Here is a 24595-nt window from a genome sequence, read left to right as displayed (position 1 = left end):
ACTAGAAGTGAAATAGAAAAAACTCCCTACAAGCAGCAGTCCAGGACCAGATGGCTTCACAGGCAAATTCTACCAAACATAAAAAGAAGAACTTACACCAATCCTTCTCAAAGTCTTCCAAAAGATCAAAGAGGAAGGAAGACTCCCAAAGACATTCTATGAAGCCATCATCACCCTGATACCATAACCAAAGACTACCAAAAAAGAAAATTACAAGCCAATATCTTTGACGAATATAAATGCAAAAATTTTCAACAAAATATTAGCAAACTGAATCTAACAACACATAAAAAAGATCATACACCATAACCAACTTGGATTCATCCCAGCGTCACAAGTATGGTTCAACATACACAAATCAATCAATGTGACATAACACATCAACAAAAGAAAAGACAAAAACCACATGATCATCTCAATAGTGCAGAACAAGCATTTGATAAAATTCAACATCCATTCATGATAAAAACCCGTACAAAAGTGAGTATAGAGGGAACATATCTCAATATAATAAAAGCTATTTATAAAAAACCCACAGCCAATATAATACTCAATGGTGAAAAGCTGAAAGCCTTCCCACTAAAATCTGGAACAAGATAAAGATGCCCACTCTTACCATTTCTATTCAATATAGTACTGGAAGTCCTAGTCACAGCAGTTAGACAAGGAAAAGAAATAAAAGCTATTCAAATTGGTAGGGAAGAGGTAAAATTGTCATCATGCAGATATGATACTATATATAGAAACCCCTAAAGACTCCACACAAAAACTACTGGAACTGATAAACAAATTCAGCAAGGTAGCAGGATACAAGATTAACATACAAAAATCAGTTGCATTTCTTTATACTAACAATGAAATATCAGAACGGGAATGTAAACAAGCAATCCCCTTTAAGAGCGCGTGAAAAAAATAAAATACTTAGGAATAAACCTCACCAGAAAGATAAGAGATATATGCTGAGAACTACAAAACATTAGTAAAGCTAATTGACGATGATTCAAAGAAATGGAAAGATATCCCATGCTCTTGGATGGGAAGAATTTATATTGTTGAAATGGCCATACTACCCAAAGCAATGTACAGATTTGATTCAATCCCTATCAAATTACCAGTGACATATGTATAACTGATTCATTTTGTTATAAAGCAGAAACCAACACACCATTGTAAAGCAATTATACTTCAATAAAGATGTGAAAAAAAAGATTACAAATATCCTAAATTTTTTTCTGATTAACTTTATGAGAAATTCTAATTATTTTATTTCATTAATATCAAAGGCACGGTATGTGTGATAATAGTACTTTGAGATTGGCTAACACTTCCTTTGTAAATGTGGTCAATTTTGGTAAATGTTCTATGTGAGATTGAAAAGAATATATTTTGTATTGGTTAATTTTAGAAACACACACACACAAGCACACAGAGTTGACCCTTGAACAACATAGGTTTGAGCTGAACTGTTCCACTTATACAAAGAATTTTTTTCAATAGTAAATACTAAAGTACTACACAATCCAAGGTTGACTGAACCTGTGGATATGGAACCACTGATACTGAAGAACTTCATATATAAAAGGCTAACTATAAACTATAGGCAGATTTTCCACTATGTGGAGTGTCAGTGCCCCTAACTGTTGAGTTGTTCAAGGGTCAGCTGTAACTACCCTTTCTTCAGGTTTAATCTATGGCTTGAAAAAAGTGTGTTAAAGCCTACCACTACATTTGTGACTTTTAAAATATCTTCTAGTAATTCTATCAAATTTTGCTTTATATACTACAGGGTCGTGTCATAGCTTCTGGTGAACTTTTCTCTTTTATCTTCTTATACACTGTTCATTAATCCTATATCATCAAATCTATGAGATAGCTGGTATTATAATCCCCATTCAAGTAAAACCAATGAAACAATATTTATATATGTATATATACGTAAAACTGTATACATATGTATATGTACGTAATTTTATGTAACAATATTAGGAGGTGAAATTGGGCTCCAACTCTGGCTGAAGAGGATGACCAGTGTTGAGACTAAGACTGATAATGTTAGAAATTGTATGAGCATACTTCCAGGAAGAAAGAGTTTATAAATGAAAGAATGTGGAAGCAGGAAAAAAAGTAGAAATAAGGAAATAAGGAAAATGCGACTGAAGAAATTTATGATGATTGTATCACCTTAAGTGCCACCTTCTAGACACTTGATAGATTACTTTTGAAGTAAAATAAAATAAAAATCTTATAGTTGGGGGCAGACTATTGAAATGTCCCATAAAAGTTGTTATTTTTCTTTTACTTGTACAATTTCAAAGGGATTGAGCTTTAGTTATTCTCTCTTTAAATAATGACTCAGAAAATTGAGCCCTACATCTAAACACTGAGATAAAAAATTTTAGAGCAGATTTTTGTTTGAGCTATTTTACCTTCTTTTCCAGATTAAGTTAGAGTATGAAGGAACATTATTTTCTGAGTGGAGTGTGCCGGGAACTTGTTCTATAAAAAATAAAAGGTAAGATTTTTGCTGTGAAATTCAATGTATGAGTAAAAACCATTCATATAGTGTGGACATTCAGATTCAAGGCTGTGATTTAATGTAAATTTCTTTTCATTAATAGATGTGAAAAGAAAGACAAAATCACTTTGAAAATAGGAGAGAAGTAAACTATTGCTATATTTTTTATTTTTCTTATTAGCAAAGAATGGAAGTTTTTAGGCTTAAAAAGTAGTAGGGGAATCTCATAAGCATCTATACTTATTTCTCCTTTCCCATTGTTTTTAACTGCTAGATCACCCAAGACAGAACTACGTTGTTCTTCTCCTGGTATTCAGATTATAAAACCAATTGTTATGGGCCCAGTAAGTTGATTTTAATGATAAATTAGTAAATCTTAAATAATTATCCCTGTTACATTTTATTTTGCCTTATTTTTGATGTTTTAACTTAACCTGTTTTTAATAGTTGAGTTGTAACTATAAGAGGTATTTTAAAATTATTGTCAATATATCATTAATTTTTAGATGTATCTCATAGCAAATTATGTTATGAACTGATACAGTAGTTCCCCACTTATCCATGGTTACACCTTCTTTGCTTTCAGTTACCCACAGTCAACTGTGGTCCAAAAAATTTAAATGGGAACTTCCAGAAATAAACAATTCACAAGCTTTAAATTGCAGTTGTTCTGAGTTGCATGATGAATTATCATGCCATCCCACTCCATCCTACCTGGGACATGAATCATTCCTTTGTCTGGCATATCCTACCCATTAGTTACTTAGTACCTGTCCCAGTTATCAGATCTATTTTTGTGATAACACAATGCTTGTGTGAAGGTAACCCTTATTTTACTCAATAATAGCCCCCAAAGTGCAAGAACAGTGATTCTGGCAATTCAGATATGCCAAAGAGAAGCAATTAAGTGCTTCCTTTAAGTGAAAAGGTGAACGTTTTTAACTAAATAAGGAAAGAAAAAAGATCATATTGATATAATTATTTTACTTTATTATTATTGTTGTTAATCTCTTACTGTGCTTAATTTACAAATTAAATTTTACCATAGGTATGTATGTACAGTAAAAAACAGTATATATAGGGCTGATTTGGTACTATCTGCAGTTTCAACCATCCACTGGGGGTCTTGGAATATATCCCCCATGGATAAGAGGGGATCACCATATATGATTTTTACATTAGCTTTTTTATTAATAAATATATTAAAGCCCCAGTTACCACCTTAATGATAACAGTACTCCCAGATAAGTGGGTCTCAGATCATATACTCCTATGACAATATCAACAGTTAAAAAGCTATTTCTAGCAGATTTATTTGTATTCCACTACATTTTCTTCAATTCAGGAAAGCTATGTGAATGCAATTAAATAAGAGTGATGTTGAATCCTCTCTAGTCAACAATAATAATAAGGAATTTTTTATTGGAATATAATTGCTTTACAATGTTGTGTTAGTTTCTGCTGTACGACGAAGGGAATCAGCTATATGTATACATATATCCCCTCCTTCTTGGACCTCCCTCCCACCCATCCTACCCAACTAGGTCATCACAGAGCACCAAGCTGAGCTCCCTGTGCAGAAGGTTCCCACTAGCTATCTATTTTACACATGGTAGTGTATACATGTCAATCTAAATCTCCCAGTTCATCCCACCCCCTCTTCTCCCCCGTGTCCACATGTGCGTTCTCTATGTCTCCTTCTCTATTCCTCCCTTGCAAATAGGTTCATCTGTACCACTTTTCTAGATTCCACATGTATGCATTAATATATATTTGGTTTTCTCTTTCTGCCTTACTTCACTCTGTATGACAGGCTCTAGGTCCATCCACATCTCTACAAATGACCCAATTTCATTTCTTTTTATGGCTGAGTAATAGTCCATTATATATATGTACCACATCTTCTTTATCCATTCATCTGTCAATGGACACTTAGGTTGCTTCCACGTCCTGGCTATTGTAAATAGTGCTGCAATGAACATTGTGGTATGGACACTTTTTGAATTATGGTTTTCTCAGGGTATATGCCCAGTAGTGGGATTGCTGGGTCATATGGTAGTTCTATTTTTAGTTTTTTAAGGGACCTCCATACTGTTCTCCATAGTGGCTGTATCAATTTACATTCCCACCAACAGTGCAAGAGGGTTCCCTTTTCTCCACACCCTTTCCAGCATTTACTGTTTGTAGATTTTTCAATGATGCACATTGTGACCAGTACCTCATTACAGTTTTGATTTGCATTTCTCTAGTAAATACTGATGTTGAGCATCTTTTCACATGCCTCTTGGCCATCTGTATGTCTTCTTTGGAGAAATGTCTATTTATATCTTCCACCCATTTTTTGATTGGGTTGTTTGTTTTTTTGATATTGAGCTGCATGAGCTGTTTGTATATTTTTGAGATTAGTCCTTTATCCATTGCTTCCTTTGCAAATATTTTCTCCCATTCTGAGGGCTGTCATTTCATCTTGTTTATGGTTTACTTTGCTGTGCAGAAGCTTTTAAGTTTCATTAGGTCCCATTTGTTTATTTTTGTTTTTATTTTCATTACTCTAGGAGGTGGGTCAAAAAAGATCTTGCCATGATTTATGTCAAAGAGGATTTTTGCCTATGTTTTCTTCTAAGAGTTTTATAGTGTCCAGCCTTACATTTATGTCTTTAATCCATTTTAAGTTCATTTTTGTGTATGGTGTTAGGAATTGTTCTAATTTCATTCTTTCACATGTAGCTGTCCTGTTTTCCCAACACCACTTATTGAAGAGACTGTCTTTTTTCCATTGTGTATTCTTGCCTCCTTTGTTGTAGCTTATGTGACCACAGGTGCATGGGTTTATCTCTGGGCTTTCTGTTTGTTCCATTGATCTATATTTCTGTTTTTATACCGGTACCATACTCTTTTGATGACTGTAGCTTTGTAGTAGAGTCTGAAGTCAGGGAGTCAGATTCCTCCAGCTCTGTTTTTCTTTCTCAAAATTGTTTTGGCTAATTCAGGGTCTTCTGTGTTTCCATATAAATTGTAAAATTTTTTGTTCTAATTCTGTGAAAAATGACATTGCTAATTTGATAGGGATTGCATTGAATCTGTAGATTGCTTTGGGTGGTATAGTCATTTTCACAATGTTGATTCTTCCAATCCAAGAACATGGTATGTCTCTCCATACGTTCGTGTCATCTTTGATTTCTTTCATCAGTGTTTCATAGTTTTCTGAGTACAGGTCTTTTGCCTCCTTAGGTAGGTTTATTCCTAGGTATTTTATTCTTTTTGTTGCAGTGGTAACTGGGATTGTTTCTTTAATTTCTCTTTCAGATTTTTCGTTGTTAGTGTATAGGAATTCAAGAGATTTCTGTACATTAATTTTGTATCCTGCTACTTTACCAGATTCATTGATTAGCTCTAGTAGTTTTCTGGTAGCATTTTTAGGATTTTCTATGTATACTATCATGTCATCTGCAAACAGTGACAGTTTTACTTCTTCTTTTATAGTTTGGATTTCTTTTATTTCTTTTTCTTCTCTGACTGCCATGGCTAGAACTTCCAAAATTATGTTGAATAATAGTGGTGAGAGTGGGCACTCTTGTCTTTTTCCTGATCTTAGAGGAAATGGTTTTAGTTTTTTACCATTGAGAATGATGTTTATTGTGGCTTTGTCATATATGGCCTTTTATGTTGAGGTGGGTTCCCTCTATGCCTACTTTCTGGAGAGTTTTTATCATAAATGGTTGTTGAATTTTGTCAAAAGCTTTTCCTGCATCTATTGAGACAATAATTTAATCATTAACTTTAATTAACTTTAATTATATTATTAGTAATTTAATTCTTTAATTTGTTAATATGGTGTATCACATTGATTGATTTGTGTATATTGAAGAATCCTTGCATCCCTGGGATAAATCCCACTTGATCATGGTGTATGATTTTTTTAACGTGTTGTTGGATTCTGTTTGCTAGTATTTTGTTGAGGACTTTTGCATCCATGTTCATCAGTGATATTGGTCTGTAATTTTCTTTTTTTGTGACATCTTTATCTGGTTTTGGTATCAGGGTGGCCTCATAGAATGAGTTTGGGAGTGTTCCTCCCTCTTCAATCTTTTGGAAGAGTTTCAGAAAGATAGGTGTTAGCTTTTCTCTAAATGTTTGATAGAATTGTCCTGTGAAGCCATCTGGTCCTGGATTTTTGTTTGTTGGAAGATTTTTAATTTCAATTTCACTATTTGTGATTGGTCTGTTTATATTTCCTATTTCTTCCTCGTTCGGTCTTGAAAGTTTGTACCTTTCTAAGAATTTGTCCATTTCTTCCAGTTGTCCATTTTCTTCGCATATAGTTGCCTGTAGTAGTCTCTTATGGTCCTTTGTATTTCTGTGCTGTCAGTTGTAATTTCTCTTTTTTCATTTCTAATTTTATTGATTTGAATCCTCTCCCTTTTTTCTTGATGATTCTGGCTAGGTTTATCAATTTTGTTTTCTTCTCGAAGAACCAACTTTTAGTTTTGTTGATCTTTGCTATTGTTTTCTTCATTTCTATTTCATTTATTTCTGCTCTGATCTTTATGATTTCTTTCCTTCTACTAACTTTGGGGGTTTTTTTGTGTGTGTGCTTCTTCTTCTTTCTCTAGTTGCTTTATCTGTAAGGTTAGATTGTTTATTTGAGATTTTTCTTGTTTCCTGAGTTGAGATTGAATTGCTATAAACTTCCCTCTTAGAACTGCTTTTGCTGCATTCCATAGGTTTTGGGTCATTGTGTTTTCACTGTCATTTGTTTCTATGTATTTTTAAATTTCCTCTTTGATTTCTTCAGTGATTTCTTGGTTATTTAGTAGCGTAATGTTTAACCTCCATGTGTTTATGTTTTTTACAGTTTTTTACTGTAATTGATTTCTAATCTCATAGAGTTGTGTTTGGAAAGGATGCTTGATATAATTTCAATTGTCATAAATTTACCGAGGCTTGATTTGTGAACTAAGATGTGATCTATCCTGGAGAATGTTCCGTATACACTTGAGACGAAAGTGAATTCTGCTGCTTTGGGGTGGAATGTCCTATAAATATCAATGAAATCTATCTGATCTATTGTGTCATTTAAAGCTTGTGTTTCCTTATTTATTTTCTGTTTGGATGATCTGTCCATTGGTGTAAGTGGGATGTTAAAGTCCCCACTATTATTGTGTTGCTGTTGATTTCCCCTTTTATGGCTGTTAGCATTTGCCTTATGTATTGAGGTGCTCCTATGATGGGTGCATAAATATTTATAATTGTTATATCTTCTTCTTGGATTGATCCCTTGATCATTATGTAGTGTCCTTCCCTGTTTCTTGTAACAGTCTTTATTTTAAAGATTATTTTATCTGATATGAGTATTGCCACTCCAGCTTTCTTTCAATTTTCATTTGCATGGAATATCTTTTTCCATTCCCTCACTTTCAGTCTGTATGTGTTCCTAGGTCTGAAGTGGGTCTCTTGTAGACAGCATATACATGGGTCTTGTTTTTGTATCCATTCAGCCATTCTGGATCTTTTGGTTGGAGCATTTAGTCCATTCACATTCAAGGTAATTATCAATATGTATGTTCCTATTACCATATTCTTAATTGTTTTGCATTTGTTTTTGCAGGTCTTTTTCTTCTCCTGTGTTTCCCGCCTAGAGAAGTTTCTTTAGCATTTGTTGTAAAGCTTGTTTGGTGGTGCTGAATTCTCTTAGCTTTTGCTTATCTGTAAAGCTTTTGATTTCTCTGTTGAATGTGAATGAGATCCTTGTTGGGTGGAGTAATCTTGGTTGTAGGTTTTTCCCTTTCATCACTTTAAATGTATCCTGCCACTCCCTTCTGGTCTGCAGACTTTCTGCTGTAAAATCAGCTGATAACTTTATGGGGATTTCCTTGTATGCTATTTGTTGCTTCTCCCTTGCTGCTTTTAATATTTTTTCTTTGAATTTAATTTTTCTTAGTTTGATTAATATGTGTTGGTGTGTTTCTCCTTGGGTTTATCCTGTATGGACTCTGCAATTCCTGGACTTGGGTGGCTATTTCTTTTCCCATCTTAGGGAAGTTTTTGACTCTAATCTCTTCAGATATTTTCTCAGACCCTTTCTCTTTCTCTTCTTCTTCTAGGACCACTATAATTCGAATATTGGTGCATTTAATGTTGTCCTAGAGGTCCCTGAGACTGTCCTCATTTTTTTTCATTCTTTTTTCTTTATGCTGCTCTTCAGCAGTTATTTCCACCATTCTATCTTCCAGGTTACTTATCCATTCTTCTGCCTCAGTTATTCTGGTACTGATTCCTTCTAGAGTATTTTTCATTTCAGTTATTGTGTTGTTCATCACTGTTTGTTTGTGCTTTAGTTCTTCTAGGTCCTTGTTACACATTTCTTGTATTTTCTCAATCCATACCTCCATTCTATTTCCAAGATTTTGGATCATCTATACTATCATTACTCTGGATTATTTTTCAGGTAGGTTGCCTATTTTCTCTTCATTTATTTGGTCTTATAGGTTTTTACCTTGCTCCTTCATCTGTAACACATTTTTTTTGTCATCTCGTTCTTATTGATTTGTGGGTCTGTGTTCCTGTTGTGCTGGTTGTTCGGCCTGAGGCATCCAGCACTGGAGTGTGCAGGCAGTTGGTTGAAGCTGGGTGTTGGTGCTGAGATGAGGACCTGTGGGAGAGTTTACACCAATTAACATTCCTTGGGATCTGAGCTTCTCTGTTACTCCAGTGTTTTGGACTCCACACACCCACCACAGGAGCTCAGGCAAGACCCTACAAGCTACACAGTGTGGCAAAAGAAAAAAAAAAAAAAAAGCAACAAACAAAAAAGAGCAGAACAATAACAATAAAGAAAAAATAAAATAAAATTAGAAAAATTAAAAATACAATAGAAAAAATAAAAATGAAATCACCACAACAAAACAAAACAGAACCACAACAGCAAATATATATATATATAAAATTTTAAAAATGAAAAAATAAAATAAAAAATAAGATTAAAAGGTAAGAATTTTTTTAAAAAAGGCTGGAGGAGGCCTGGGGGCTGTGGGGCTCAGGCCCAGGACCTGCACGGCCAGGAAAGGCCTTAGCGGGCCGTAGGGCTTAGACCTTGGACCTATGCAGCCAGAAAAGCCCTTAGTTGAGGGGTGGGGGTTAGGTCCAGGACCCATGTGGCTGGAAGAGGCCTCAGCGGGGGCACTTAGGCCCAGGATCTGACCGGCCAGAGGGGGCCGGGGAGGGATTCAGGCCCAGGACCCCAGGAGGCTTGCCGGGGCGCAAGTGGCAGGGGAGATGCTGGCTGTGTTCCCCTCTGATCCCCAATCCCCAGAAGGTCCCTCTCCATCCCCATCAATCCCCACGCCATGAGTGGACCCCTCTGAGTGTAGGAACCTCTCCCCTCCCCCAGCCTCCCTCAGGGGTGCCAGTCCCATCCTACCTCCAACTTTTCCTCCCCCCGCTCCTTCCTTCCTGTGTCCTACCTGGTGGCGTGGGGATTCCTGTCCCCTTTGGTGTCTGAGGTCCTCCACCAGCACCTAGTGGATGTGTCCTCCTACTCCGCCATCTTCACTCCGCCCCTAACAATAAGGAATTTTAAAGCAATGGCACTGTGCTAGTTCATAACAAAGTACTGGCCACACACCTTATAGTTGATGTTCCCACATAAGTGTATTTAAAGCTATTGCTGTGTAGAGACTTCATGTGACAAGTCCTGCCTTTACTCTGGGGCTTGTGCCTTCTTTTTACTTTTTTTTTTCCCCATGAATAAAGTGTTTCTCTAAGTTCTGTTGCTTTCCTTTTACTTAGTAACCTGTATTTTCAGGAAACAGGTAGACAGGGTGAAGTGGGAGAGGCCAGATGTATATAGTAATTCACATTTCAATCCCTGTAGATTGAAAAATATTTGAATTTGGCTTTTTGAGTTTGTGTGTTTCCTAGTGTGTTTCCCAGGAATTGTGTTCCTGGGAAGTAAAGGATTTCTCTTTACTGATTCCTGAGGAAGTAAAGGATTTCTCTCCCTTTTGTTATGTGTTGGAAGTCCACATAAATGTGTAATGTTATGTAAAAAATATGTACACACTAATACATGTATATATAGGAATATATTTGTCATTTATATATAGTGCTATCAGACCTTACAGCCTTTAAGGAGGTATGTGTGACTTTTGAAATGCACTCAAAAAGCCTCAGTTATAACAACCAAAGAATGTCTCCAAGCATTGCCAAACATTTCTTTGCAAGCAATTTCATCTCTTGTTGAGAACAATTAAACAAGAAAATTAATTGAGTTGTGTTTCATTGAGGAAGACTTTCGAGGAAAATTCACTGTTTTCCTTTGTACAGTTGCAGAGAACACTTCTGTGTCCAGATATTGGTGGGGGGGGTGGTTCAACATTGACCAATTCTCCTATATTAGCTGGGGGTACTACCATTCAAAGTTCCAACAATATCTACCTAGAGTTAATGTCACATCCCACAAGTTAAGGGCTCAGTCCCACAAGACTGCACCCACTTCAGTTGCCAATTGCTGACTGACTGGTGATAAATCCAGGTTCCCATAACTTTCTCCTCAATTTCAGTAATTTGCTAAACAACTCACAGAACTCAGGGAAACACATTTACTGGTTAAAATAAAGAATATGGTAAAAGGATCCAGATGAACAACAAGGTCAAGGGGTACATAGGGCAAGGTCCAGAAGGGTTCTGAGTACAGGAACTTCTGTCATTGTGCAGTTGGGTACATCACCTGCTGGCATGTGGATGTGTCCACCAACCTGGAAGCTCTCTTACTCTCATACTTTAAGGATTTTTATGGAGACTTCATCAAGTAGGCATGATTGATTATTGACTCATTTTCCAGCCCTTCTCCACTCTCCAGAGAATGGGGGGAGGCTGAGCTGAGAATGGGAGGCTGAGCTGAAAGTTCCAAGCTTTTAACCATGGGTTGGTTTTTCTAGTGATCAGTTCCCAGCCAGGAGCCCACCGAGTTAACTCATTAGAACAAAAAGAATTTAGGGGCTCTGTGCCAGACGTTCCTATTACTCAGGAAATTAAAGAGTATTAGGAGCTAGGTGTCAGGAACCAGGGTCAAAGACCAGATATTAGGAACTGGGGCTAAAATATACAGAAAAGATGTATATATATAATTTCATAAAGACAAATATAATAGAAGCAATCAGTCATCTAAATTTATCATAGTTTCTTTTGCATTTTCTTTTAGGATTTAGAAGAAGAACGCTATTTATCTGTGGACAGTTCTCATACTTGCTTTCTGTGGTATTATAAGGTTATGTAAGTAATGCAGAAGAAAGGTAATTAATGCATTTTAAAAGTATTTAGCTTTAATTAACCACAAATTGATTATCTGCATTATAGTTTCCATATACGCTTTTATTCACCAATCAAGATGTCCTCAAATGTACCCAACTAATGCCCAACTAATAGTGAAGAACAAACAGTAAATATAACAATAGCAACCACTATTTGAACAAATACTGCTTCTACATGGTCATACTTTATGTAAATTAGCTATGTCAGTTTTCATAATTACCAGTTAAATGTAAGTATTACTATCTTTATTATAAATGAGGAAATGTAAGCTTGGATAGGTTAAATAATTTGGAAAAAATATGCAGCTACTAAAAGATAGCATTGGAAATTGACTCTGGTTTTTCATATTACAGGCTTCTTTGGTTTCCATTGTATACATTATATTCCAAAAGTACTCTCGTTTTCTTAGATAGCTCTTCAAACTCTTTTTAACATGATGGTGAATGAATATAACTAAGAAGGAAAAACTGGTACAAGAAAAAATAGTTAATTGCATTATAAAATCAATAAGTAAAATGCATCAATGAGTCAGAGTTTTGTTTTGTTTTCACTAGTTGTATAATATTTGTTACAGGTTATGAGTTAAACTTTGCCTGGTTAAGGAAGTTCCCTTTTATTCCAAGGTGGCTGTGGATTTTTTTATGAATTGGTGCTGAAATTTATTCAAAGTTTTTTTCTCTTCCACATAAAAGTTCATACGGTTTTTCTCTTTTACTATGTTAATCTGATGGATAATAGTTATTAATATATCCATATTAAACTAACCTTGTGTTTCTGGAATAAGCCAACTTGGTCTTGATGAATTAACTTTCATATACATTGATAGATTCCATTTGCTAATATTATTTAATTTTTTGTGTGTGCGAATATACATGAGTGAGATTGGCCTGTGGTTTTACTCCCCTTGTACTATCCTTTTCCTCTTTTGATATCAAGGCTATGCTAGACTCATCATGTAAGTTAGGATGAGTTCTTTTCTGTTCTCTGAGAGATTTTGTATAAGATTGGAAATATATGTTCCTTGAATATTTGATGGAAACTTGCATAGAAATCTACCTGGACCTGGATTTTTTGAGTGTGTGGGGGGGAAATTTTATAACTATTAACTCAATTTCTTTAATGGTTAAAATCCTATTTTGGAATTCTAATTCTTATAAAATCCATTTTTGTAGTATTTTATTTCCAGGAATTCATCCATGTCTTCAGTTAGCAATTTTAGTATCAATTTTAATGTCATAAAGTTGTCCATAATATCCTCTTATATTTGTTTAATCACTGAAGTAATAGTAGGTATGCCTCTCTTTTATCATTTCTAATATTTTTATTTGTGCCTTCCTTCTATTTCCTTGTTCTTCTTCCTAGAGATATTTCTATTTTATTAGTCTTTTCAAAGAACCATCTTTTGGCTTTATTGAGCTTTTGTATTGTTGTCTATTTTATCTCAATTTGTTTTTTACATTATTTCTTTTTTTGAGTTTGTTTTTCTAAAGTTTTTGAATTAGTTATATAGCCTACTAGGCTTAAAACTTCCTTTTTTTTCGAATGTATGTGTTTAAGGAAATAAAATTTCTTCTAAGTACCTCTATAGCTGCATCAACAAATAGTGGAATATCTCATAATTGTAATTTTTCATTATTGCTCATAAATAATTGTTTAGTAACTGCTACAATTTGTTTGAGCAATGAGTTGTTTAGAAATGCATTTTTAAATTTACAGACATGAGCCTTTTAAATTATTGTTTTGTTATTGAATTCTAACCTAATTGTATTGTGATCACAAAAGCGTTAGAATCAAATCTTTGGCTTAGCATGTAGTCAAATTTTATAAATGTCTCGTGTGTACCTAAAGAAAATATATTTTCCTATTGTTGGATGAAGTATGCTATTTATGTCCAGTAGATCAGGTGTGTTAAGTGTACTGTTCAAAGTCTTGTGTACTTATTTGGCTCATTGTTGACTTGATATTGGCTAAAATTTCCCACTATGATGGTAGATACGTCACTTTTGCTTGTAGGTATGTAAATTTTTGCTTTTTATTTTATCTTTTAGTGCATATAACTTTAGAATTATTAAGATTTTTTGAAGAATTGAGACTTTGTTTGTAGTGACCTTGTTTCTCACTTGTAATGCTTTTCAACTTATGTTCTGTCTTATATTAATATGTTCATGTATCTTTAACCTTTGATTTTCAAGGCCTTAGAATTATTTTTCATTGACTTCTGGCTTCTGCTATTGCAGTTGAGAAGTCTGCTCTCTGTCTAATGGATTTTCCTTCTCTAGGTAATCATTATTTTCTCTGTAGCTGTTTTAAGAAGTTCAACCTTACCTATTGAGCTATACAAACTTTGCTATTGTAAGTTTCTTTATATTTATCCTACTTTTGATTTATTATAGTTCCTGAATCTGACGATTAAAGCCTTTCATAAATTCTGAAAATTCAGTTACTATCTTTTCAAATCCTGGTTTTCTCTCATTCTCTTTCTTCTTTCTTTTTAAATTTCCATAATAGAAACATGCCACCATTTCATTCTATCCTTCCCGATGCTTCAAATCTTTTCACATTTCCTATCTTTTTATTTCCCATGACTCATTCTAGACTATTTTTTCAAATGTTTCTTTCAGTTTTCTAGTTCTCTCATCATCTGTGTTTAAATTTTTTTAATTACTAAAATCCTACTATCTAGAGGAAAGTACCATTGTATACTATATTCTACCATTTCTGCATTATTGCATCCATAACTGGCTGTGTAATCTGTTGGGTGCAGTACAAAATGAATATGGAGGGCCTCTGGTTCAAAAGCCAAGGGAAAAATACCATTAAAAGTATTAAATATAAAGCTTTTCCTTTCTTCTGTAGTTACTCTCTACCCATCATGGCACTTTTTATTTGGAATATAATGTCATGCTCCCTTGGACATGAGAATACTCTTGGGTCAAGTACAAACTCATATAGTCACCAGGTTTAGCGTGTGTGCAGCCCATTAGCTGCTCAATTTTCCCTCTCAACAGTCATTGGACTGACATATAATACTTCAACCAGGGGTGGGGTCTGAAGAAGTCAAACCAGACATCTTCCCTTACAGTGGACCTACCACCTCAACCCATAGCTGATAGGCAACCCTCAAGGATATTGCAACCTCTGCACTGTGACACCCTTGGTACCTGGATTGGGGGTGGGTGTGACACCCTTGGTACCTGCCTAGATGAGGCCTCCATCAGCCACACCATAATTTTGCTAGCTGGGGTTCGGGGAGGACAATTGCTGGCATGCCTTACTTCAAGATGTCACAGGACTTAAACACCCTATGCTGACCCTCCTCATACCTGAGCCCAGAACTAGTTTTCAGGACAAGGAGTGAGAAGGGAAAGGCCAGGCAGGACCCAAGGTGCCAGGGCGTAATGAGTGGGTGGCCAAGAGCCTGTCCCATGGGAAAGATAAGTAATAGGAGACAGTACTGCATGAGCCAAACCTCCAAGTGCATGCTTCATTTTCCTATCCTACTTCACGTACAAACCACAAGTTCAAAGATACATTTATTAAGAATTTCAAGACAGGGCTTCCCTGGTGGCGCAGTGGTTGAGAGTCCGCCTGTCGATGCAGGGGACACGGGTTCGTGCCCAGGTCCGGGAGGATCCCACATGCCGCAGAGCGGCTGGGCCCGTGAGCCATGCGCTCCACAGCAGGAGACGCCACAACAGTGAGAGGCCCACGAACCGGGGGAAAAAAAAAAAAAAAGAATTTCAAGACAGAGACTGCAAAGCATTAAACCTCAAGTACAAGGCCCTGCTGAGCATTGCCTCTCTTCCCTGGGCTTTCCTAACCTATTGACTCTGCCCACAAACCAGAATTCTGACCCGAGGGAAGAGAATTCATGGATCAGGTACTGTATTAGCATCTAAACTCTCTTGCTTTATTCTCTCTCTCCCCTAGGGTTAGAATACAGAAAAGGAAGGGAGAAGGATCCAAGGGGTCATGCTCAAATTATCATCTTTTTCAAATTCACTGTAACAATGTTCTGCTTCATCAGTCTATCCCAGTACTCTCTGCCTACTATCTGTCTATCCACTTAAACTGCTTTGGCAACGTTACTGAAAGTTTAATGGGATTTTTTTAGTCCTTTTACTGTTTGATTTCTGTACCACATTTAATGCTGGGTATCACTTATTTCTTCTTAAAACTCTCTCATTCCTTCACTAACCTAATACCAGTATCTTCTCTGTCTTTCTTTTTATTATACATTATTGTTAACTATAGTCACCATGCTGTACATTAGATCCCTAAAACTTACTCATCTGCTTCCTTTGCTGTGCAGAAACATTTTAGTTTAATGTATTCTTACTTTTTGATTTTTACTTTTGTTGCTTATGCTTTTGATGTCATATCCAAAAACTCATTACTAAGCCTGATATCAGAGAGATTCTTCCCTATGTTTTCTTCTAGGAGTGTCACAGTTTCGGGTATAATGTTTAAGTTCTCAGTCCATTTTGAGTTGATTTTTTTTTAATTTATTTATTTTTGGCTGTGTTGGATCTTTGTTGCTGTGCGCGGGCTTTCTTTAGTTGTGGCGAGTGGGGGCTACTCTGTTGTGGTGTGTGGGCTTCTCATTGCAGTGGCTTCTCTTGTTGTGGAGCACGGACTCTAGGTGTGTGGGCTTCAGTAGTTGTGACACATGGGCTCAGTAGTTGTGGCTTGCAGGCTCTAGAGTGCAGGCTCAGTAGTTGTGACGCATGGGCTTAGTTGCTCCGTGGCATGTGGGATCTTCCCAGACCGGGGCTCAAACCCTTGTCCCCTGCATTGGCAGGCAGATTCTTAACCACTACACTACCAGGGAAGTCCTTGAGTTGATCTTTTGAGTGGTATAAGGTAAGGGTCCAATTTCATTGTTTTGCATATGGATATCCAATTTTTCCAACACTATCTCTTCTTTGCCCATATCCTGTTCTTGGTGCCCTTGTCAAACATTAGTTGACCATATTTGTGAGGGTTTAATTCTGTGCCCTTATTCTGTTCCATTGCTCCATGTATCTATTTTAATGCCAGTACCATACCGTTTTGATTACTATAGATTTGTATTGTACTTTGAAATCAGGAAATGTGATGCCTCTGGCTTTCTTTCTCAAGATTGCTTTGACTCTTTGGGGTCTTTGGGGCTCCATATGTATTTCAGAATTGTTTCTTCTATTCCTGTGAAAATTCCATTGGATATTTGATATGAATTTCATTGACTCTATATAAGATTTTGGGTAGTATGAACATTTTAACAATATTAACTCTTCCAATCCATGAACATGGGATATTTTTCCATTTATTTAAGTGTTCCTCAGTTTCTTTCATCAATGTCTTATAATTTTTGGTATATAGATATTTCACTTCCATGGTTAAATTTATTCCTGTACTTTATTATTTGTGTTGCTATTGTTGCTTTCTTTATTTCTTTTTCAGATAGTTTATCATTAGTATATAGAAATGCAACTGATTTCTGCATGTTGATTTTGTATGCTGCAACTTTCCTGAATTTATTGATTAGTTCTAACAATTTTGGGGTGGACTCTTTAGGATTTTCTATATACAAGATTATATCATCAACAAACAGAGACAATTTAATTTCTTTCTTTCCAATTCAGATGCCTTATTTTTCTTTTTCTTGCCTGATTGCTTTCTCTAGGACTTCAGTTATTATGTTGAATAGAAATGGTGAGAATGAGTGCCCTTGTCTTGTTCCTGACCTTAAAGGAAAAGCTTTCAACCTTTCATGACTCAGTAGATGTTAGCTGTGGTGTGTCATATCTTTCCTTTATTATGATGAAGTATGTTCCTTCTATATCCAATTTGTTGAGGGTTTTTATCAATCAAGGATAATGTATTTTGTCAAATGCTTTTTCTGCATATATTGAGAAGATCAAATGATTTTTGTCTTTCAGTCTATTAATGTGGTTATCACATTGATTTATTTTCCTATATTGCATTCCAGGGACAAATCTCACTTGATCATTGTGTATGATCCTTTTAATATGCTGTTGAATTTGGTTTGCTAGTATGTCACTGAGAATTTTTGGATCTGTATTCATCAGGGATGTTGGCCTGTAGTTTTCTTTTCTTGTAGTGCCCTTATCTGGTTTTGATATTGGAGTAATGCTGCACTTGCAAAAAGAGTTTTGAAATATCCACTCCTCTTCAGTTTTTTGGAAGAGTTTGGAAAGAATTGGTATCAATTCTTCCTTAAATGCTTGGTAGAATTCACCAATGAAGCCATCAAATACTGGGCTTTTTCTTTGTTGGGAGATTTTTGTTTACTAATTCAAGCTTCTGACTCATAATTGGTTTGTCTGATACTCTGCTTCTTCATGATTTATTCTTGGTAGGTCATATATTTTTAGGAATTTATCCATTTCTACTAGATTGTCCAATATTTTGGCCTAATTGTTCATAGTAGTCTTTTATGATTTCTTTAAAAATTTCTGTAGAATTGGTAGTGATTTTCTCATTTTCATTTCTGATTTCAGTAATTTGAGTCTTCTTTTTTCATAGGTAGTCTAGCTAAAGTTTTGCCAATTTTGTTTATCTTTTAAAAAAATTCTTAGTTTTATTCTTTTTTTGGTCTCTTATTTCTGTTCTATTTCACTGTTATTTCCTCTCCTTTGCTAATTTTGAATTTAGTTTCTTTCTTTTTTTTTTCTATTTTCTTCAGGTATAAAGTTATATTGTTTATTTGAGGTCTTTCTTTTTTCTGAGTGTGGGCATTTATCACTATAAATATCCCTTCTTGACTTGAACTTTTATTGCTCCATCCCATAAGTTTTGTTATGTTGTGTTTTTATTTTCATTGTTTTAAGATATTTTTTGATTTTCCTTTTTTATTTCATCTTTGACCCATTGGTTGTTCAGAAGTGTGTTGTTTAATTTACACATATTTGTGAATTTTCTAGTATTCCCTCTGTTATTGATCTAGTTTAATACCATGGTATGAAAAGATGAAGAAAAATCAGAAAAGATACTTGGTATGATTTCAATCTTTTAAAATTTGCTAAGACTTGTTTTTACCTCACATTTGATCTATCCTGAAGAATGTTCCATGTGTGCTTGAGAAGACTGTGCATTCTGCTGTTGGATGGAATGTTCTTTAGGCCCATTTGGTGTAAAGTATAGTTCAAGTACAACATTCCTTTATTGATTTTCTGTCTAGATGATCTATCCATTGTTGAAAATGGAATCCTCTACTATTATTACATTGTTGTGTATTTCTCCTTTTAGATCTGTTAGTTTTGCTTAGTATATTAGGTGCTCTGATGTTGAGTGCATATATATTTACAACTGTTATTTTCTCTTGAATAATTGGTTTTTATCATTATATATTGAATTTCTTTGTCTCTTGTTACACTTTTTTACTTAAAGTCTATTTTTCCTGATATAAGTATAGCTATCCTCGCTCTTTTTTTGGCTTTCATTTACCTGGACTATGTTTTACCATCCCTTCACTTTGAGCCTATATATGTCCTTGAAGCTGAGGTGAGTCTTTTATAGGCAGCATATAGTTGGGTCTTGTTTTTTTTTTAATCCATGCAGCCACTGTATGCCTTTTGATTGGAGAATTTTATCCATTTACATTTAAAGTAATTTTTTTAAGATAAGGACTTGTTAATGCTGCTTTATTAATTATATTCTGGCTCTTTTATATCCCTTTGTTCCTTTCTTCCTCTCTTGCTGTTCTTTTGTGAATTGATGATTTTCCATGTGGTATTCTTTTACTCCCTTCTATTCATCTTGTATGTATCTACTATAACTGGTGTGTGTGTGGTTGAAACATCTTATAGATATAACAGATTGTCTTTTCTTTTTTTATTGAAATATAGTTGATACACAATATTGTGTTAGTTTCAGGTGTACAACAAAATGATTTAGTTTTATGTACATATATTTTTTTCAGATTATTTTCCATTATAGGTTATTAGTAGATTTTGAATATAGTTCCCTGTGCTATACAGTAAATCCTTGTTACTTATCTATTTTATGCAAAGTAGTTTGTATATGTTAATCCCACACTCCTAATTTATACCTGCTTCCCATTCCCCTTTGGTAACCATACGTTTATTTTCTATGTCTGTGAGTTAGTTTCTGTTTTGTATATAGATTCCATATATAAGTGGAATATAATATTTGTCTTTCTCTGACTTACTTCACTAAGTGTAATATTCTCTAGGTCCATCCATTATTGTGGCAAATGGCAATAATTCATTCTTTTTGTCTGAGTGATATTCCATTGTATATATGTACCACATCTTCTTTATCCATTCCTCTGTTGGTGGACATTTAGGTTGCTTCCATGTATCGGCTATTGTAAATAGTGCTGCTATGAACATTGGGGTGCATGTATCAAATTAGAGTTTTTGTCATTTCTGGATATATACCCAGGAGTGGGATAGCTGGATCATATGGTAGCTCTGTTTTTGTTTTTTCAAGGAGCTTCCTTATTGTTTTCTATAGTGGCTGCACCAATGTGTATTCCTACCAACAATTTAGGAGGGTTACCTTTTCTCCACACCCTCTCCAGCATTTATTAACTGTAGGCTTTTGATGATAGCCATTCTGACCAGTGTAGGGTGATACTTCATTGTGGTTTTGATTTGCATTTCTTTTAATAATTAGCAGCATTCAGCCTCTTTTATGTGCCTGTTGGCCATCTCTATGTCTTCTTTGGAGAAATGTCTATTTAGAGGTATTTTGCCCAATTTTTGATTGGGTTGTTTGTTTTTATTATATTGAGTTGTATGAACCACTTGTATATTTTGGATATTAACCCTTTCTCAGTTGCATCATTTGCAGATATTTCTCCCTTTCCATAGGTTGTCTTTTCATTTTGTTGATGGTTTCCTTTGCTGTGCAATAGCTTTTAAGTTTAATTGGGTGCCATTTGTTTATTTTTGCTTTTATTTCTTTTGCCTTGGGAGACTGATCTAAGAAAACATTGGTACAATTTATGTCAGAGAATGTTCTACCTATGTTCTCTTCTAGGAGTTTTATGATGTACTATTTTATATTTAGGTCTTTAAACTATTTTCAGGTATTTTTTAATATGGTGTGAGGGAGTGTTCTAATTTCGTTGATTTACATGTAGCTGTCCAGCTTTCCCAATACCACTTGTTGAAGAAACTGCCTTTTCACCATTATATATTCTTGCCTCCTTTGTTACAGATTATTTGACCATAGGTGTGTGGGTTTGTTTCTGAGATCTCTGTTCTGATCCATTGATCTACACATCTGTTTTTGTGCCAATACCACATGTTTTGATTATGTAGCTTTGTAGGATAGTCTGAAGTCTGAGGGTTATGCCTCCAGCTTGGTTCTTTTTCCTCAGGATTACTTTCGCAATTCTGGGTCTTTTGTAGTTCCATATAAGTTTTAGGATTATTTGTTCTAGTTCTGTGAAAAAATGTCACGGGTATTTTGATAGGGATTGCACTAAATCTGTAGATTGCTTTGGGTAGTATGGCCATTTTAACAATATTAACTCTTCCCATCCAAGAGCATGGGCTATCTTTCCATTTCTTTAAATTACCTTCAATTTACTTTATCAGTGTTTTTTTGTTTTTGTTTTGTTTTGTTTTGTTTTTGCGGTATGCGGGCCTCTCACTGTTGTGGCCTCTCCCATTGCAGAGCATAGGCTCCGGATGCACAGGCTCAGCGGCCATGGCTCACAGGCCTAGCCACTCCGCGGCATGTGGGATCTTCCCGGACTGGGGCACAAACCCGTGTCCCCTGCATTGGCAGGCGGACTCTCAACCACTGCGCCACCAGGGAAGCCCTATCAGTGTTTTATAGTTTTCAATGCATAGATTTTTCACCTCCTTTGTTAAGTTTGTTCCTATTTTTTTGAATGAGATTTTTCAACAGGACTGTTTTTTCACTTTCTCTGTCTGATATTTCATTGTTAGTATAAAAATGCAACAGATTTCTATATATTAATATTTTATCCTGCTACCTTGCTGAATTCATTTATTAGTTCTAATAGTTTTTGTGTGGAGACTTTAGTATTCTCTATATAGAGTATCATGTCATCTGCAGATAGTGACAGTTTTACTTCTTCCCTTCCAATTTGGATATCTTTTATTTATGTCTCTTGTCTGATTGCTGTGGGTAGGACATCCAATACTATGTTGAAGAGAAATGGTGAGTGCGGGGATCCTTGTCTTATTGCAGATTTTAGTGGGAAGGGTTTCAGCTTTTCAGCATTGAGCATTATGTTGGCTGTCGGTTTGTCATAAATGGCTTTTATTATATTGAGATATGTTCCACATATACCCACTTTGGTGAGAGTTTTTATCTTGGATGTTGAATTTTGTCAAATGCTTTCTCTGTGTCTATTGAGATGATTATTTGTTTTTTGTCTTTACTTTTCTAAATGAGGTGGCTGTGTTGCTGCCTGGGAGCAGGGCTGCCAAATTTGGTGCTAAGCTGTGGTGTGGAGTGGATGGAACCACGGCACTCTGACTGGCTCCTTGCTGTATACTCCTGTCCAGGGCCTGTCCATCCGAGATTTAGAGCCTAGCCCCACGTTCTTGTGGTGCAGCCCTGTGTGCACACTGACAGTGTCTGCTACATCTGGACTCACCACCACTGTGCACACATGCTGATAATGGGCTCTGAGGCTCCCCCTAGTCATACCCCATGTTCTTCAGTTGTCTCTGCTTAGCTAGAGTCCTCTGCCAGGGCCTGTCTTCCCAAGATTCAGTGCTTGTCCACTCTGTATTCTTGTGACATCACCCAGTGTGCCCACTGACATCTGCCAGGTTTGATGTGCTGCTCCCATGTGTGTGCTGACAGTGATCTCTGCGGTTCTGCCCAGATCATACCCAAGGTGTCCCATCTGTCTCTGCATAGGTAGAATGAATCTTTGCTAGAGTTTGCACCAGGCAGTGGTGTACAGAGAGCAGGGCAAGGGTGTTTGCCCCTTCAGACTGGGAAGTGCTGCAAGGCAGCAGCCACCAGTGCAAGTCTCTCTCTCCTCCTTGATTGTTAGCAAGCCAGCATGTGTGCACTCCTTGCGAGCAGAGTCTAGGCTTCTCCAGTCCTTCTGTCTGTCTCAGTGGATTTCCCAGCAGGTAAGTGGGCTCCCTAGGACAGCCAGTGAGGACCTTCTCTTCCTTACAGATACCTTCCATGGGTGCCGGTCCTGACCTGATGTGCTTCTTTTTTCTGTCCTACCCAGTTATGTGGAGATCTTTCTTGCAGTTTTGGTTGTTAGGAGATCTTCTGCCAGTTTTCAATGAGACTTGTTCCACATGTAGATGTATTTTTGATGTGTTTGTGAGGGAAGGTGAGCTCCACATCCTCCTACTCTGTTATCTTGATCCCTCTCCAAAATCTATAGCAGATTATTTCAAGCTAATAACTACTTATATTCTATTGCATACAAAACCTCTACCCTTTTACTATCCCTCCATATTTTATGTTTTTGATGTCACAATTTACATCTCTTTATATTCTGTTTCTACTGACAAATTATTGTTGCCATAACTGTTTTTAATACATTTTGCCCTTTAACATTTATGCTAGAGGTAAGTGGTTAACACATCACCTTATTAAAATATTAACATATTCCGAATCTGACTATATACTTGCCTTTAACAGTGTGTTGGATATTTTCATATGTTTTCATTTTACTAATTAAAGGCCTTTCATTTCAGCTTTAAGAACTTTTCAGCATTTCTTGTGAGACAGATCTTGTGATGATGAACTTCCTCAGATTTTATTTGTTTGGGAAAAGCTTTATCTTGCATTCATTTTGAAGGACAAATTACCTGGGTAAAGTGTTCTTTACTGACAATTTATTTTTCTTGCAGCACTTTGAATATATCTTCCCTGGCCTACTCTCCCCTGGCCTGCAAAGTTTTTCCTAGAAATCCACTGTTAGCCTTATGGGGTTTTCCTTTTTGAGAGGATTTTTTTCTCTTGCTGCTTTTAAAATTTTCTTTTTTGTCTTTAATTTTATACAGTTCCATCTTAATGATCTTGGAAAAGATCATTTGAGATTGAAATCTTGGGATGACCTATTAGCTTCATGAACTTTGATGTCAAATCTCTCCCCAGGTTTGGGAAACTCTCAGCTATTACACATTTTTAATAAGCCTCTGCCTCTTTCTCCCCATCGTTTCCTTATGGGACTCCAATGATGCATAGATTGTTTCTCTTAATGGTGTCCTATAAATCTCATAGGCTTTTGTCATTCCTTTTTATTCTTTTTGCTCTTCTGACTAGATAATTTCAAAAGATCTGTCTTTGAGTTCACTGATTATTTCTTCTGCTTGTTCCAGTCTGCTGTTGAAGCTCTCTTATAAATTCTTCACTGCAGTCATTGTATTCCTTAGGGCCACAATTTGTTTCTTCCTTATGTTTTCTACCTCTTTGTTGAACTTCTCATTTTGTTCTAGTATTGTTTTTCTAATTTCATTAAATTGCTTGTCTTTTTTCTCTCATAGCTCTCTGAGCATCTTTAGAACCCTATTTTGAATTCTTTATCAGGCTATTCGTGTATATATATCTATTTCCTTAGGGGCCATTGCTGGAGTTTACTATGTTCCTTAAGTGGTGTCATGTTTCCCTGATTCTTCATGGACCCTGTAGCCTGTGTAGGTGTCTGCACATTTGAAGTCACCACTTCCAGTTGTCACAGACTGACTTCATTAAGAAAAGACCTTCACCTGTGGTTGTGCATGCTGGAGCGTGCTGTGACTGCAGGTCTAGTGGTGTGGGGGGCCATGTGCAGGGGCAAGT

At 35.9% G+C, this 24595-nt stretch overlaps 1 protein-coding gene across 1 annotated transcript in view; it reads left to right on the top strand.

Annotated features, from left to right (window-relative positions):
• Positions 1–24595, top strand: part of CATSPERE (catsper channel auxiliary subunit epsilon) — a gene marked incomplete at its 3' end in the record, with an annotated part of 242258 nt that overhangs the window by 18501 nt on the left and 199162 nt on the right. The window contains exons 3-5 of the mRNA XM_079916436.1: positions 2439–2512; positions 2790–2859; positions 11718–11788. Of these exons, the coding sequence (XP_079772562.1) occupies positions 2439–2512; positions 2790–2859; positions 11718–11788 (215 nt within the window). The remainder of the gene's footprint in view (positions 1–2438; positions 2513–2789; positions 2860–11717; positions 11789–24595) is intronic.

Source organism: Stenella coeruleoalba, assembly GCF_951394435.1.
Source record: "Stenella coeruleoalba genome assembly, chromosome: 1".
Lineage (NCBI taxonomy): Eukaryota > Metazoa > Chordata > Mammalia > Artiodactyla > Delphinidae > Stenella > Stenella coeruleoalba.
The sequence above is the reverse complement of the archived record's forward strand: the minus strand, read 5'-3'. Positions and strand labels throughout refer to the sequence as shown.